This window comes from Madurella fahalii (assembly GCF_045866475.1).
Source record: "Madurella fahalii IFM 68171 DNA, scaffold_3, whole genome shotgun sequence".
NCBI lineage: Eukaryota > Fungi > Ascomycota > Sordariomycetes > Sordariales > Madurella > Madurella fahalii.
Genome location: NW_027263973.1, coordinates 2,485,656 through 2,502,351, shown reverse-complemented (window position 1 = coordinate 2,502,351; position 16,696 = coordinate 2,485,656). Strand labels below are relative to the sequence as shown.

Below are 16,696 nucleotides of genomic sequence, written 5' to 3'. Positions count from 1 at the left end.
GTGTGCTCAGCCCCGTAATCACGACGTGAACGAAAAGTTTGTTTAAATCAAGACGCGATACCCAGTTACGAGAGGTCGACTCTCGCAAATGCAAAGGCGCTTGGTGTGCTTGAAGCTCATCTCTCATTGATGCGTGTATAAAACTGAAACTCCTCTATCAAGTATCCCACCGCCCTTTCTCATGGCCGGTAAACATCGGCTCCTGCCACTCGGGAACGGGATGACTTGGCGGCAGGTCCTCGTCCCTCGTCCCCCAGCTCCCTTCTTCTTCCGACACCTCCAACTCCAACACCCCGCCTTTGATGAATAATTCGTGCGTTATCCAATTCTTGGTGTACTCCTTCCCATTGAGCCTCGCGCTCTTGATATAGATCCTCTCCCCGGCTGGGTCAAAATTCCTGACCCGAATCACCGCCCACCGCCCCTTCTCCTTGGCCTTGAGCCTCACCTCAGGGAAGAAGGGCGGGGTGAGCAGGTACACGTCCTGGCCGGCCACGGGGAAGAAGCCCATCATGGCGAAGGCGCTGAAGGCGCCCATGGCGCAGTCGTCGTTGCCGGGGATGCCGTTGACACTGGCGTTGAACAGGCTGGGGATGTAGCGGTGGGCCCACAGGCTGCTCAGGGCGGGGCGGGCGGCGTAGTGGAACTGGAAGACGGGCAGGAAGCCCTGCTCGTTGCCCATGTACGAGATGCCGCTCTCGTGGAAGTAGGTGAGGCGGCGGACGAACTCGGCGGGCCCGCCCATCAGCCGGATTAGCGTCGCCATGTCCTGCGGCGCGAAGAAGCTGTACAGCCAGGGGCTGCCCTCGTACGTGTCGAGCCCCGTGTCGTAGTAACACGCGTGCTGGCGATGGATCGGGGAGCAGGCGCGCGTGTTCTGGTACCGGAACGTGCCGTTCACCTGGCGCGGCTGCATGAAGCCCTTGAAGGACGTCTGCTGGACCTCGCCCGCCTCGTCGCGGTACAGGTCGCGCTGGTCCGCATTCCAGTAGTTGCGCCAGTTGCTGCCGCGGAGGCGGTACTTGGCTGCGTCGTCCGAGTGGCCCAGCCCCTGGGCGAGGAGGGAGATGCAAAAGTCTTCGTAGGCGTACTCGACGCCGCGGCTGACGGTGCGGCTCGTCGGGCCGGTGCCGTTGCGGTCGATGTCGTCCCAGGGAATGAAGCCTACCGCGTGCCAGCTGACGAGATTGCCACGTCCTTCAAGACCCCAGTTGATTGGTTCCTCTGTTGAGCTGTTAGGGATATGGATGCTAAAGAAAAAAAAAAAAAAAGAAAAAAAAAAAGGGTAACTGCCGCCCATACCTTCTGCGTCCGAGACAACGGCCTCATAAGCCGCATCCCAGTCTATGCCATCTCTGAGGTTCTTGACAAAGGCATCAGCTATCACCACGTCGGCGTTGGACCCCCCCTGTGTATAGCCCTTGCAGAAACTCATCCGGCAGTCAGGTAGTTTCCCTGGTGGCAGTCAGCCAAATCTGCTTCCGGATCGTCATGGAGAATACAACCTTCGTGTCTGTAGATATCGATCAATGCCCGCACCATGTCGGTCTGGGCAACGGGGTCAATGATGGTCAGCAGTGGATGCTGTGCTCGGAACGAATCCCAAATGCAGTAGAAGCTTGGCCACGTCAGCAAACCGGTCAACCCAAACGCTCCCAGACGGACAACCTACGAGTCGAAATACGGCTCAGTCGAATTCCACAACGGGTTCTCGCCGGTATAGTTTTGAGGCGAGAGTAAGGTGCGGTACAAGCCCGACCAAAAGGTGGTCTGCAACTCCTCACTAACCCCCGTGGGGTCAATCTCAATGGCCGCCAGCTTTTCCCGCCATGCATTTCTCGAGCGACTTTCAACCCTCTCGAAGTGGAAATCGGCGATCTCGGCCTCGGCATTCTCACACGCCTTATCTACGCTCATGAACGATAATCCGACTCTAGCCAGGATCGAATTGGTTGGGGGTTTCTCAAATTGGATCCACGCTCCGGCAGACCCCGTGGGGAGCTCATAGCCTTGACCGACGCCGTCCAACCACTTCGGCTCCTCGCTGGCAGTGTTGGTCTTGAAGGTGCCCGTCTTGCGAATCGCGGCGCCTCTGAAGTCAGCGCAGAAGAAGGCCTGGTACTTGCCAGACCCAAAAGATGGGGCGTAGCGGCCCTCGCCGATAATGCGGCCAGAGTCCTCGTAGACTTGGATTCCACCAATGCTGCGACTGTTCATCAGGTCGACGAGGTCGACCAGGATGAGAGGGGAGTAGGGCACGTTGTACTGGGGGGGATCGTCATCGGTGCTGACGACGGTGACGGTGTCGTTGCCGTCGAAGGTAAAGCGGTACAGGGCCGTGCGCTCGGTGGTGGTCATCTCGGCCTGCACCGTGTTGGTCAGGTTGATGCGAAAGTATCCCGGGGCGGCATAAGCGGAGCCCCGGACACGGTTCGTCGGCCGGTCCATGACTGTGTAGGAACATTTGGCGAAGTTGTCGTCTGGGCAGCCTGGATGGACAAACAAGGGGAAGTTGCCCAGCGACGGCTGGCCACCGGTGCCTGAGTCGTGCATGTGCGAGAAGCCGATGATTTGAGCGTTGTCCGACACAAAGCCGGCGGCGTTCTCAGCCGCGCTGTTGGTGTCGGCAACGGCCTTGGCCATTCCTACGGCCCGTCAGCAAGATAATCGTACCAAGTCGCGATTGATGAAGGCGACTTACCATATGGCAACGTCGCGCCAGCAAAGACATGGCCTGTCCGGTGCTCTGTCAGCTTCTTGCCATCTTCCAACTATGGCTGTGGAGAGCGGCTCACCTCCATTGGTCGTTCCGATTAAGGGGTCGATATACTCCAGAACATCGTATCTCGGCCCGCTGTGGCCACCACGAAACGACAGACTCCCGCTCAGACCCGAGTCGAGTCTTGAGAGGAGGAAGATGAAGCCAACGCAGGTGAAGGCAAACACCAAGACGCGGCTTATGCGCGGAACACTCCTGAGCCGCACTGGCGCCGCCATGGCTGCCTTGCGGTATGGCGAGCCTTCAGACTTCATTGTTTGTTTCCTGTTGACCCGAGCGATCTGGCGCCGGGCGCGACGACTTCTGAGCGATCCTGTTGCGGTTCCCTCATGCTATTGTTATTCCGAGAGCTGCATGATTCATTGGACCAGGCGTTGTGCTGGTTCCTGGGCTCGACGGTTACAAACGATCAACCCGTGATTTGGAACGTCGAATGTGCTTTCAACTTATGGCTCATGAGGTTCTGAAAGGCCAGCTTTGAAACCCGGTGGGGGGACGAGACGGCCGGGTGCCAAGACAATGTGCCGTACATAGTAGCAGTAGTGGTTCGTTACAGGGTCCCTGAAGCGTCAGTATTGATGCCAAGCCTGCCAGGGCTGTACCCCACAGGCCGTGTTGAGATGCCGATTGGCCCGATGTTGTAGGCGAAGGTCGTTCTGAAGCGGACTTGGAGATCCCGTCCAAGACTGATTCGACCATCCGCTTGCCGTTTGCCGGTTGTACAGTACTATACCATGCTACGTACGGGTGGCCATACCCACTTGTCGACCGCGTTGCGCGGGCGATTGGCACAATAACTGTTGACAATGACAAGGAGGGAAGAACTGAGAGCACAAAGTACTGAGTAAGGTAGCTCACTGTATGCGTAATACACGGACGCAGATAGCGCTAATTCTTGGAGGCAGCCATCACTACATGGCAGAAAATGGCTGCCGTTGCACAGTGTAATACTGTAGCAACTTGCAGTACAGTACATACAGCAACATCGCAGCTTTTCTGCACCGGCGCGGCGACCAAGAGCTCGAACCCCTATCTGTTGCTTGGAAGGCAACAATGTGAAGTTGTGGAATCAGACGACAATCCGTAAGGGCAAAGACAGTGGGCGCCTCAGCCAGGATTATTGCCAGCTTTTTACAGTCCAACGACAATAGCTTTAGGGTCACATTACCAACGCTATACGAGCCGGCGCGAAGCCTCACCTCAATGTTCAGCTACATGGTGTCCCGGCTATTCCATTATCCATCGACGGCAACTGAGAACGGAAGTCGCGCTTCAGCGTGAAATTGTAGGCATGGCCTCTCTTTTCAAGTGGGCAAAAACCCTGACTCGCAGCGCGCCGTTGACACCCCTGCGGTTTCCGTCCGCTGGCTTCGGGGTTGTGCCCCAGCGCACTATCTTCGAGGAAGAGCAGTTTGACGAGTTCAAAGCGGGTCAATACTACCCTGTGGATATTGGGGATGTATATGGCTCCAAGTACCAGATACTGGGCAAGCTGGGCTTTGGAAGCACGTCGACTGTGTGGCTGGCCCGCAACCTAGAGTGAGCACACCGGAATTATTGTGCTCGTGCATGACTAACGTGGCGTGTCCAGAGATCATGAACATGTAGCATTGAAAATCTACACGCGGGGCGGGGGAAGTACGGGAGAGATTGAGACATGCAGCTACCTAAGTAGGGTCAACCCTTCACATGCAGGCTACCGCCATGTTCGATCAGCCGTGGGTAGCTTCGCGCTCCACCATCCCAAGGGCAAGCATGCCTGCCTTGTCCAGAAGCCCATGTGGGATAGTTGGAAGGATCTTACGCGCCGAAACCCGATCAACCGGTTTACAGAGGAGCTGCTGAAGGCCGGACTGAGGGAACTCTTTCTTGCGCTTGACTACCTTCACACGGAATGCAAGCTCGTTCACACAGGTACGCAGCCAGTCGCCGTATTCCCGTTTTCAACGATTTCTAACAAATTGGTCATAGATCTGAAGGCCGACAACATCTTGATAGAGATAGTAGACAAGCAAATCCTAGAAGCGTTTACCAAGGCTGAGCTAGAGAATCCCTCTCCGTGTAAACTCACCAACAGCGCCCCAATATACGCCTCTCGACGGTTCCAATTGCCCAAGCAGGTCGGCCACGTGGTTCTGAGCGATTTGGCGCCGCTGTCCGGGGGGATCAGAAACGAAATCACGACGCGCAGCCGAGCACATATAGATCGCCAGAAGTGATGTTGAACGCAGCGTGGAGCTATCCGGTAGATATATGGAATGTCGGGGCCATGGTTGGTTTGCCTCTCTCTCTTTTAGAAAAAGCAAAATGATTAACCTGCTCTACGTTAGATTTGGGATATCTTCGAGGGGAAGCATCTCTTCTACGGCAATGACCCAGACGGGAAAGGTTACTCGACCCGCGCTCATCTTGCGGAGGTCATTGGGATGCTGGGCCCACCGCCGCTCGATTTGATCCGGCGGGGTGTAAGGAGCAAGGGATTCTTTTCTGAAGACGGTAAGGAGTTCTGTCCTCTATTTGCTGTGTTGGGGCTCCCTTGCCATTAACCCTTACCTGCAGGGCATTGGAAAGCCGACGTCCAAATACTGCAAGGCACAAGTTTGGAGAGTTCGGGGGAGAACCTTGAAGGTAAGAACAAGGAGGCGTCCCTGGCTTTCGTGAGGGGAATGCTGCAGTGGCGCCCGGAGGATCGTAAAACTGCAAAAGAACTTCTACAGGATCCGTGGTTTAATAGCAAGTAGGTGCAACTATTCTGATACGGGGTGCAAAGATAGTGGATTGCAGAAATGTTGAGACTCCATAAAAAGTGTGCCAAGGGCTTCTTTTCCTTTCCCGGGGAGAGACCCAAGAACTCGAAATGGAGAACCGACTTTGAGGACCCTTGGTGGCAACCATTGCAACCACAACAGGTGGGACGCATACGACCCTGCATATAGGTACAATACCCGGGCCCTGCCATCACGACTCAATCGGGTATTTCTGTCACGGCCGGCGGCAGAATATGTTCCGGTGTCGTTGCATGACCGGCAATCCGTAGCCGGGTAGCTATAGAGCCTGCGTTCCTGGATCGTGAAGAAAGCAGAATAGACTTCATTCCTCGTCGGAGCCTTGTCCAAATTATACAGTTCCTAATGTTAGCCCGATGAACCCGAGCGCCGCAGAGCCCTAGAGCAACGATGAGGTCGTTGTTGTGGCTGCAGGGCATCCCCTTGTCCTGGGCCATCAAAGGGCCGGCACAAGTAACGCTAGAACCTGAATTGAGCTGCCCGGATTACTCTGGGCATTCATCCACTTATCATGAGCCTCGTTCGACAGGGAGGTTCCAGCTGTCCTACCAGAGGCCTGCCCCGGCATGTCGCACATTCAACCTCTCCGAGGTCGAGGAGACTATCCTCAACATGAAGAAGGTCATAAAAGATCCGGATCTGTTCCGTCTGTTCGAGAACTGCTTCCCAAATACCCTCGATACAGCCATCACCTGGAAAGGAATGGCCCATGGCAGCGAAGATGAAGAGGCATGACCCCCCCCCCCAATAAAGACTGGTAGATTCCTCCCAAGTCAAACCCTCACTCACCCTCGCATACAGCTCACATTCATAACGACGGGCGACATCCCGGCCATGTGGCTGCGTGACAGCGCTCACCAACTGCAAAGCTACGCCTCTCTGCTCAAGCCCAACGCCTCGGCTTCGTCTCTCGCCTCTCTCTTCCGCGGCGCCATCCACCTCCAAGCCCGCTACATCCTCGCCGCGCCGCACTGCAACGCCTTCCACGCGCCACCCGAAGCCGACCTGGCCCCGGCGACAGCCCCCTTCCTCACGTCTGGCACATCCGACTACGTCATGCCGCCGATCCCGCAGCCGGATCCCTTCTCCACGGGGTCCATTTCGCAGTCCAACACCAGCACCGTCTTCGAGTGCAAATACGAGCTCGACTCGCTGGCGTCCTTCCTGCAGCTGTGCGCCACCTACCATAGCGCGACCGGCGACACGGCCTTCTTCGGGCGGGCGGGCGGCGGCAGCAGCGGCAACGGCAACAGCAGCTTCCTCGCGGCGATCCGCACCATCGTCGAGACCGCCACCGAGCTCCTGGGGGGCACCTACAACCGCGACGGCAGCGTCGCGCTCCCGCCCTACCAGTTCCAGCGCTACACCTCGACGGCCACCGAGACCCTCGCCAACGGCGGCGCGGGGAACCCCGTCAAGGGCGGCACGGGCATGGTGCGCAGCGCCTTCCGCCCCAGCGATGATGCCTGCATCTACCAGCTGTTCGTGCCCGCCAACATGATGTTCAGCCGATACCTCTCCGCGTGCGCGGGGATCGTGGAGGCGGTCGGAGGGGATGCAAGAGGGTTGGCGAAGAGGATGAGAGGCCTCGCCGAGGGGATCAGGAAGGGGGTGGAGAGGTACGGGAGGGTGGACCATCGCGGGTATGGGCGGGTGTACGCGTACGAGGTGGATGGCTATGGCGGGGCTGGGTTGATGGTTGGTTAAGCACCTTTCCCCTCCCCCGGATATGTAGTTGGTTTGGTTGGGATAAAAGGAAGGAAGGAAGAGTTGAAAAGAGAAACCAAAAAAAAGCTGACACCAGGCTCTCACTCGCTCCTAGGACGACGCCAACATCCCCTCGCTCCTCAGCGCACCCCTTTTCGGCTACGTCGACCGTGACGACCCCATCTACCAGAACACACGTCGGTTTGTGCTCAGCGAGGATAACCCCTATTACATGTGGGGCCCGGTGCTGAACTCGTAAGTTTGCGGCCATTACGACTTCTACTACTACTACCACTCCCCTCCCCCTCCGCTCCATCCCTAACAGTATATCAGAACCGGCGGTCCCCACATCGGACCGGGCATGGCCTGGCCGATGGGCCTAATCGTACGCATTCTGACGAGCGATAACGACGACGAGATTGTCTCATCGCTCAAACAACTTCTGTCGTCAACCGACGGCTATGGTCTAATGCACGAGTCGGTGAACACGCATAGTGAGTCGGTATGGACTCGGCATTGGTGAGCGGTCCTCCTTTTCTTCCGTTTCTGAAACCTGGCCCGGAGAGGTTCTGACGGCGAGGTGCGGCAGGTTCTCGTGGGCAAATGGGTTGTTTGGGCAGATGATTCTCGATTTGAACGAGAGGAAACCCCATCTTTTGGGATTGAGTTACCAGCCAAGTACCAACCAGGAGGCTAGGTCTGGATCAGGACTCGTGCTTTGATAGACAAAGACCAAGCTCGCCGGAGAATGGCGCCGTGACGTCGGTTAGAATACTACCTTGAACCGATCGCTTCTCATGAATTGGCAAGCTCGACTGCATTATGTTAAGTCTAAGCCCTGTTTTATGTTCCCGTCGTTTCTCATAAAAGCCTGTCACCCAATCCCAAACACATCCCCTCCTCAGCTCAAATCAAACCCAGCCCCGCTGGTAACCGCATACAACAACTTGCTTTTCAGCACTGCAGCACTCGTATACTGCGGTAGCTTCAAGAGGTTCACGCACGTGCTCGCGCTGGGCAATCTGTCCTGATCCGTCCCTCCATCCCTGATGCTGAACGGCGGCCTGAGCTGGCTAAATCCCAACAGTGGACCGCGCGGCGTGCTCGTAACGTACTTGAGCACGTCGCGGCGCTCGTGGTCCTCTAGGTCGTGCATTACCTCCCAGAAGAGCCGGACCGTCGGGTGCTCCTGGCCGTCGTCGCCGATTGCGTACACGCCGCTGTACACCGTGTGCCGGCGCAGGTCCTCGACATCAATCTCGGAGCTATCGCCGCCTACCAGCCGCTGTAACTCGTTCTGGTTGAACATGCTTAGCCACGCCGGGTCGATGATCATACCCAGACCGCGAAGGAACGCGCGCGTCTGCGCGTAGGGCTGCGCCACCAACCGGTGGCGCGCCACGTAGCTGATGTAGAGCGGGCGGTTTTCGTTGGTTACGGCCACATTCTCGCCGTTGGGGACGAGGTTGTGCGTCACGGTGCGGACTGGTTCGTTTGGCAGTGACACTTGATCGGTAATGGTAAAATCCAGCGACAGGTCGCTGACGTCGGGGTAATCCTTCAGGTGTAGCATACCCTGGTACAGCTCCTCGTCCAACTCGCGGAGGTCGTTGATGTTGGCGCGGTAGGTATCCACGCCAGAGGAGGCCCACTTGAGGAGGAAGAAGCCTGCAAAGACAATGTCGATGAGGATACCCTCGTACAGGCACTTTCCGATAACTCGTCCTAGGAACTCGTATTGGTGCAGCAGATCGGTAATGCTCTCCCGCCACACGTCTGAATCTTCCTGGACCCCGGCCTCCCGGAGCACATTCTTCTGCTGATCCAAGGCCCGAGGGTTTGGGTAATACGCGTTCTTGCTGTTGGTAACGAAGAGCCTCTGATCCTGAGTGAATGCTTCGGTTGTCACGCTAGTAAGAAACTCTTTGGTCACGCCGCCCCCGTCTATCCCAGCTTCCTCCATCCCAAACTCATCCACGAACGATATCTGTATCGGCTCCTTCAACCCTTCACCCAGGTCCCAAAACGCGTCCATGGCATCCGAGAAAAGCCGTCCTCTCTTTATACGTGCTTTATGCCGACTGAGGACGTCTCTACCTCCGTCGGGTGATAGGCCGCCGTGCTGGGCGAGAAGCCATAATCGCCATCTGTCCGGGTCAATGTTGCCTCCCCTTCTTCGGTGCTTATCAAGGTGGACGAATTGCCGGAAGATTTGGACGCGCATGTCAAAAGGGATGACAAACGGCATGTTTCGCAGGACTTCGAGCTTGGGGGCAGTAGCTGCCCTCAGCCTCTCTCGGGCATCTCGCTTCCGCATCACCCTGATTTTTTCCAGCTGTGCTTGCCGAGATCGCCTCTGACCTTGTAGCGTGAAACTAAGGCGTTCATCCGGGTCTGACCCATCTCCTTCGTCTTCGTCCCCAGACTCGGCGAGCTCATGCTGCCTCTGTTCCTCGAGAACAACAGCGGAGAGAAACCCTTCCATGTCAAATTTTGACGTCATGAGCCAATGCTGGTGGGGAAGAAACTGGCGTCGAGAATCACGCTCGTAAATCATCCTCATGGCAGTGGAAACCAGGCTTCTGAACGCATCAAAACCAACCCCTGCGGTAAGAACGAATCTTGGGGCCGCCGAGGCGTGGCTGCCACCAGCCCGGCTTCTAGGTCGAGAGGAAGATGTCAAGACGCCATCAAAGGAATTTGATGCATCGGCGGCGCCGGTTGTCGATCCCAGAAGCTCGGTGGAGTGGTAGTAAAGCGTGAAGCCGAGATGTTTAAGAAAGAGAGTGAGACGCTTCAAGTCCCCCAGGTGCAGGCAGCTTGAGCGCAAACGTGAGCCTGAACCCCCAAAGCTTGCTCCTGAACCCAGGCCGCTAAAGAAATCGTCGTCATCCGTCAGTCGGAGGACAAAAACATAGAGCTCGAGAAAAAGAAGGATCGTCCGCCATTCCCGGTGCCATGGGGACTCGGCTTCGGAGGCCGCGGCGAGTCCCGAAGAGTGTCTCTGCCGGAGGATGACGAGGGCCGTGTCTCCGTCCGAGACAATGCTAGAGAAGGCAGATGTCTTGCTCGAGGCATTCCAAAAGAATTTAACGGCGGGAACTGAGCCGTGGCGGGTGGGGATATCCGCAAGATACAGGCGCATCCGAACATCGTCACTCAAAGTCGGGAAACAATACACCAACGTGAGAACGTAGCCGGCGAGGGAGGCTGCGTCTTCAAGTTCCGACCCAGACGTGATCCCGCGTGCCCTGGTCTTGTTAGTAGGTCGCGGCTAGAAGTGGTTAGTTTTAGGCACTTACGAGGTGAACTTTTCGAGAAGACGGGAAATCTCATCTCGATCAGTCAGCGAAGCAAGCTTGTCGGAGACATATGGAGGGAGTGTTTGACCGCCAAGTTCCTCTACGCCGTCCGATTCACCAGGGTCCCTCATGTCTGAAGGAGCAAAACCCGCCCGGACCTGATCCGAGATGGCCGACAAGAGCGAATACAAGGCCTTGAGAGAACGCGAATGTAACACCTCTTGTTTCCTTGTTTTTTGCAAGACAACAAAGTGCGCAAGCAACCACATGAGACCCTCCTGCGGCCCGGATGTCCCGGCCTCTGCGGACAACCTGGCAAGGAGAGAATCGGATAGATGGTTAATATCTACGTGGGCCGCAAAGGAGTCTACGTTCGACTCAAAGAGAAACAAGTCGGGCTGGGTCAAGAAAGAAGAGGCGAATTCGTAATAAGCCGCCCGAGTAAACGACTCTAAGCCACGGTTAGCAAAACGCTCTGCTGCAACAACCTCGAGTTCAGCGGGTAGGGTATGGGCCACATACCGGGTGCATTAGATGCGAGAAGCGGCGTGACTACGGCGTGCCGGATGAGGTCTAGTAAGTGAGAGGTCTGACCCAGGTTGCGGCAATATTTCCCCAGCATCCCGTAGTAGCGCCCTAGTACAGGCTGCAGCGATTGAGGCCTTGCTCTTGAGATCTCGACGACGGTTTCTAACAGTATCTGAACTTGTGGACAGGCGGAGTCGAGATAGGGAATCCTGTTTGGCCAGGAGTCAGCATTTGGAGAGACTGCTGTGACCAGGGGGGGGCTTTACCTCTCAAGCGCAGCAACCACTACACCAGCCAGCTTGTTCAACCTAGGCGCCTCGATGGCCCCCGAAACGAACGCAGTGAACCTGGTCTTGAGGAGGTCGTGCGCAAGCAAACTCAGTCGCCGATTGTCATCAGGGTTGGAGGCTTGGTACACGCTCAGCACCAGCGGGATCGCTTCCACCGTCCTCTGCACTACGTCCACGAATACCTGCCCCTCATACAGTCGGTCGACGATACGGCGGCGCTCAGCCCTTAGGGTCCGCCGTACTCGATGGCCCCTCCATGATTTTTGGATGTGTCGGGCGGCCTTCAGCCTTTCCCTCTCTTGCTGTCTCTGCTGCCGCTCGGCCTGCGCGTGAGCCACTGTTTTGGAAGCCCCGACGGCCGAGCTGGGCGCCCATGATGTGCTGGTAAACGGGTTTGTCGCCTTCTGACCGCTGAGATTAACGTTCCGCGTCTTCCGCGAGCTTCCTGTGAAGGTTGGGAACATGACGTTGTGGATGTTAGCGGCGAGGGGCTCAAATTCGACGATGGAGGGGCACCGTGGTACAAGACGATGGGAATCGTTCTGCAGCGAAGTTCTGGCCGCAAAAGTGTCTTAAGTGGGAGGGAAACTAATTGCCGATCGCCTCAGATAGGTTCCGCGGATTCTGTCAGAGTATTGTGGGTTGTGTTTCCGTTGGGAGGAGTATTGTGGTCACCACCTTGGCCTTCCAGAAAGTTCACTGTGCCCGCTGCTTTGGGACAAGGTCTCCAGCGATGGCAATGTACCTGGTGCCCACGATGTCTCGGGCACTGAGGCAGAAACGACCGGAAAGGGGCCTGATAATCAAAGATAATTTACGCCGTACACGAACGGCAGGTTCCTAGCTCGCATTGGACCATTGGGTTTTGTCATATACGACCTGCCATCGACGGTTGCTTGCACAGGCTGGGATGAGGCAGCGGCTTCCGCATGCCGTCAGAGACCGGAGCTGTCAGCAGCTCTTGGGGTCCCCGCTGATAACGATAAGGAACCCCGCCACTTTGGTCCCTTGGTGGCGCTGTCTGGCGTCAGAAACCAGTAGAAGAATAACGCCACCGAATTACAAATCGTAACAATACAACGGCTGGGTGACCTGTCCCGAGTGGCATTCATGATGGTGCCTTATCGCGCGATGCTTTTCGCACGTCTAGCGACTAGCCATTTAAAGCGTAAAATGTGGCTGTCTTGAAATGCCTTGCGGTCCAGTGGCGCGGGTCGTCATGCTTCTAACGTGGGTAGAGCTCACCGATCGATAAAACGTGTTCAGAGACGGCTAGCGACCGACCCGATAATCTGAGGACAACTTGAAGAGTACCATTGCAATCGCAATGTGTCCAGAGTCGCCAGCTTGAAACAGAATCGGAATAACTGTGCAAATTGCCTCAGTACCTTGGCTTCTAACCAACAAATGTGCACGAGTCGTCGCCCAAGTCCTGGTCCAGGGGATACCATACTCGGTTAATTCGATAATTTTCCGATTTGTGGGTTGCTGTGAAGTGGCAGAAAAGAAAAAAAAAATCTGTCTCCGCAGGTGCCATCTTGCCCTCTTCCTTCCTCCATCAAACGATCAAAACCCTTTATCCCCGGATTCTTTCCAAAACCCCCTCCAGAAAGAAGTCAGATCAGTACGACACCACAGTTCCTGGTTTCTGTTCTCATCTACTTCTTTTCTGCAACCCTTCTAAAATTTCACCCAAAAAAAATTGAAAACCACCAAAAAAACCTATACCTATCAATCTCCAGTAGGAGAGGAGAAAAAAAAAAAAAAAAGGAAAAAAAGTAAAACCACCCACCCCCTCCGACCCCGACGCCTCGTCTTGGAAGGCAGACCAACTTCATTCTCCCATCCGAGCCTACCGCCCTTTCCGCGAGAAAGAAACCGACCGAGGCTTTATCATCAAGGCCTCGCTCTTTGTCTGCCGTCGCTCTTTCTGCGCACGGTATTTCTCACCCGCGTCTCTTGGGTCCCTCTCCTGGGAGTTTGAGCATTCAGTACGTAGTTTGCCAATTGAGCAGCTGCTTGTCGCTGCGGTAGAGGGCATTCAACGTCGCCTTGCGAGAATCTTTCTGATTTCCGGTTGCGGGCGCATCGAACTGACGTCGGTTTGAATTTCTAGAACCCATTGTCAACATGGCTGCTCCCGTTGCCCCCGGCGCTGTCGACCAGCTTGCCGCTGATCTCGGCAACACCAGCCTTAACGGCGGTGACAACCGCAATGCTCCTGTCATCAACACCAACGTCGCTGCTGGCGAGTACCAGAGCGAGGATCCCGATACCGCTGGCCCGACCCCCAGCTCTGCTGCTCCTCACCCCCAGTCCTCGGCCTCGCTCTACGTCGGCGAGCTGGACCCGTCCGTGACCGAGGCCATGCTCTTCGAGCTCTTCTCCCAGATTGGTTCAGTCGCGTCGATCCGCGTCTGCCGTGATGCCGTCACCCGTCGCTCCCTCGGTTATGCCTATGTCAATTACAACTCGACTCAAGATGGCGAGAAGGCGCTCGAGGAGCTCAACTACACTCTGATTAAGAACCGCCCTTGCCGCATCATGTGGTCCCAGCGGGACCCTGCTCTGCGCAAGACTGGCCAGGGTAACGTATTCATCAAGAACCTCGATGTCGCTATCGACAACAAGGCGCTCCACGATACCTTTGCTGCTTTCGGTAACATCTTGAGCTGCAAGGTCGCCCAGGACGAGAACGGCAACTCGAAGGGCTACGGTTTCGTGCACTACGAGACCGACGAGGCGGCTGCCCAGGCCATCAAGCACGTTAACGGCATGCTCCTGAACGAGAAGAAGGTCTACGTTGGATACCACATCCCCAAGAAGGACCGCCAGAGCAAGTTCGAGGAGATGAAGGCCAACTTCACCAACGTCTACGTCAAGAACATCAACCTCGAGGTTTCGGACGACGATTTCCGCGAGCTGTTCGAGAAGTTCGGCGACGTGACCTCGTCGTCCCTTGCCCGCGACGCCGAGGGCAAGAGCCGCGGTTTCGGCTTCGTCAACTTCACTACTCACACCAGCGCCGCTAGGGCTGTCGAGGAACTCAACGGCAAGGAGTTCCGCGGCCAAGACCTATACGTTGGCCGCGCACAGAAGAAGCACGAGCGCGAGGAGGAGCTCCGGAAGTCTTACGAGGCTGCCCGCCTTGAGAAAGCTAACAAATACCAAGGCGTCAACCTGTACATCAAGAATCTGGATGACGACGTCGACGACGACAAGCTGCGGCAGATGTTCGCCGAGTACGGTCCCATCACCTCCGCCAAGGTTATGCGTGAGGCCATCGGCGAGGGATCTGGCGACGACGAGAAGGAGGGCAAGGACAAGGAGAATAAAAAGGAGAGTGAGCGGGAGAGCGAGGGTGAGACCGCCGAGAAGAAGGCCGAGAAGAAGACTGAGCGGAGGTTGGGTAAGAGCAAGGGCTTCGGCTTCGTGTGCTTCAGCAACCCCGACGACGCCACCAAGGCTGTCGCCGAGATGAACCAGCGCATGATTAACGGCAAGCCGCTCTACGTTGCGCTTGCCCAGCGCAAGGACGTCCGTAAGAGCCAGCTCGAGGCTAGCATCCAAGCCCGCAACCAGCTTCGCATGCAACAGGCCGCCGCTCAAGCCGGCCTGCCTCAGCAATACATGCAGACGCCGGTGTATTACGCTCCCGGCCAGCAGCCCGGCTTCATGCCTCCTGGAGGTGGACGTGGTATGCCCTTCCCCCAGGGTGGTCTTGGCATGCCCCCTGTGCAGGGCGGCCGTCCCGGTCAGTTCCCTCCTTATGCCCAGCAAGGCGGTCGGGGTGGCATGCCTCCTCAGCAGATGCCCATCTACCCGCTCGGCCAATTCCCGCCTGGCGCCTACCCCCAGCCCAACAACCCGCAGTTCCTTGCCGCTATCCAGCAGGTCCAGCAACAGGCAGCTGCTCTTCAAGGCGGACGTGGTGGCCCTGGCGGTCGCGGCCTTCAGGGCATGCCTGTTCCCCAGGGCATGGGCGGCCCTGGCATTCCTGGATATCCTCCGAACGGTAGGCCTCAGAATGGCAACATGGGTGGTCGTGGCGGCCCCAGCCGCGGTGGCAACTTCGTCGTTGCCGGTCGTGGCGGCGCGCCTCCTGCGGGCCAGCTTGGCGCGCCCGGTGAGTTGAACGCCAGCGCCTTGCTGCAGTCCCAGCTCGCGACCACCCAGAATCCGCAGCAGCAGAAGCAGATTCTTGGCGAGAACCTATTCCCCAAGATCCAGGCCCTCCAGCCCGAGCTCGCCGGCAAGATTACCGGTATGCTGTTGGAGATGGACAATCAGGAGCTTGTCAATCTGTAAGTCTGCTACGGTCCTTTGTTACGATGCATAGTCGCTGACTTGACACAGGTTTGAGGACGAGGCCGCTCTCGTTGCGAAGGTCAACGAGGCTATGACTGTCTACGATGAGTACATCAAGTCGCAGCAGGGTCAAGGCCAGGGCCAGGGCCAGGCTGAGGCTGAGGCCGACAAGGTCAAGAAGGAGGAGAAGCCTGAGGAGAAGGCTTAAGTTCTGCGGCTCACAGTATGGGATCTGCTGCAGCATCTCATGACCTATGTCTTTCGGTGTGCGGTTTATTTTTTCGTTTTCGGTTCTCGTCGGTCGGGAAAAGTTTTGATACCAGCTTGACTTGGCAGCAGCACGATCTATCCGGACTGATGATGGGGGCCGGGTGAGAGCCAGCACCGGGTGGATCTGGCTTATTTCTATTTGGAGTCACGATGTCTCTCCGACGACGAATTACGGCATCTTGCTATGGCATCGCTACGTCATGCTCATGTATTTGATAGACTTGCTTATGATGGGGGGGGGGATCTTGTCCTCTGATGGCGGACACGGTGGGATGATATCGGCCGACTTGGCGTTTACGGTTGCGGTTCTCAGGAGTGCGTGGCCTGCCGACTCTGCTCGGGGGTTTCGGAAACGGGCTTTCCCGGCATGGCGCAATACCCAGTCCTTCTGGTCTTACAGAGACCATCGCAGAACGTCCTGTCTTTGACAGGGCTAGATACGCGTTAGCCCAAACAGGAGCACTAGCTAATAGAGAGTAAAAGTTCTTTAAAATGTGCCGTGAGCCATTGCTGTCCACTCATGATTTTGTAACTGGAGGTGTATTCTTTGCCTATGCTAGAATAATACTGAACTGTACTGTATGCCATAACTTTGCCTATGTCCGCAACCAAATCAATGCTTCCATCCCGTCGACACCTGCGTCCGTAGCTACTCCTGTTGCACCGCAACTCCGTGGATCCGAAGAGGTGTTCGGAATGACCCAAGCCGTCGACCGTCTCGCGCTT

At 56.6% G+C, this 16,696-nt stretch overlaps 5 protein-coding genes across 5 annotated transcripts; 3 read left to right on the top strand and 2 right to left on the bottom strand.

Moving 5' to 3' along the window:
* Nucleotides 1-157: 157 nt before the first annotated feature.
* MFIFM68171_06202 (uncharacterized protein) lies at nt 158-3,033 on the bottom strand (the record flags this gene model as incomplete). Its single annotated transcript, XM_071061622.1, has 6 exons — nt 158-1,224; nt 1,303-1,455; nt 1,506-1,618; nt 1,673-2,645; nt 2,702-2,734; nt 2,796-3,033. 6 exons carry the CDS (start codon nt 3,031-3,033, stop codon nt 158-160), a joined length of 2,577 nt encoding a protein of 858 aa, XP_070917723.1.
* Nucleotides 3,034-4,070: 1,037 nt separating this feature from the next.
* Nucleotides 4,071-5,520, top strand: MFIFM68171_06201 (uncharacterized protein; the record flags this gene model as incomplete). The annotated part of the gene is made up of 6 exons (XM_071061621.1): nt 4,071-4,318; nt 4,371-4,693; nt 4,751-4,899; nt 4,971-5,051; nt 5,110-5,275; nt 5,339-5,520. 6 exons carry the CDS (start codon nt 4,071-4,073, stop codon nt 5,518-5,520), a joined length of 1,149 nt encoding a protein of 382 aa, XP_070917722.1.
* A 657-nt stretch (nt 5,521-6,177) lies between these two features.
* MFIFM68171_06200 (uncharacterized protein) lies at nt 6,178-7,994 on the top strand (the record flags this gene model as incomplete). The annotated part of the gene is made up of 5 exons (XM_071061620.1): nt 6,178-6,294; nt 6,367-7,263; nt 7,388-7,527; nt 7,606-7,791; nt 7,862-7,994. 5 exons carry the CDS (start codon nt 6,178-6,180, stop codon nt 7,992-7,994), a joined length of 1,473 nt encoding a protein of 490 aa, XP_070917721.1.
* A 179-nt stretch (nt 7,995-8,173) lies between these two features.
* Nucleotides 8,174-11,856, bottom strand: HUL5 (ubiquitin-protein ligase (E3); the record flags this gene model as incomplete). Its single annotated transcript, XM_071061619.1, has 4 exons — nt 8,174-10,523; nt 10,575-11,025; nt 11,097-11,311; nt 11,369-11,856. 4 exons carry the CDS (start codon nt 11,854-11,856, stop codon nt 8,174-8,176), a joined length of 3,504 nt encoding a protein of 1,167 aa, XP_070917720.1.
* A 1,666-nt stretch (nt 11,857-13,522) lies between these two features.
* PAB1 (Protein phosphatase PP2A regulatory subunit B) lies at nt 13,523-15,908 on the top strand (the record flags this gene model as incomplete). The annotated part of the gene is made up of 2 exons (XM_071061618.1): nt 13,523-15,696; nt 15,749-15,908. 2 exons carry the CDS (start codon nt 13,523-13,525, stop codon nt 15,906-15,908), a joined length of 2,334 nt encoding a protein of 777 aa, XP_070917719.1.
* Between the last annotated feature and the right edge of the window lie 788 nt (nt 15,909-16,696).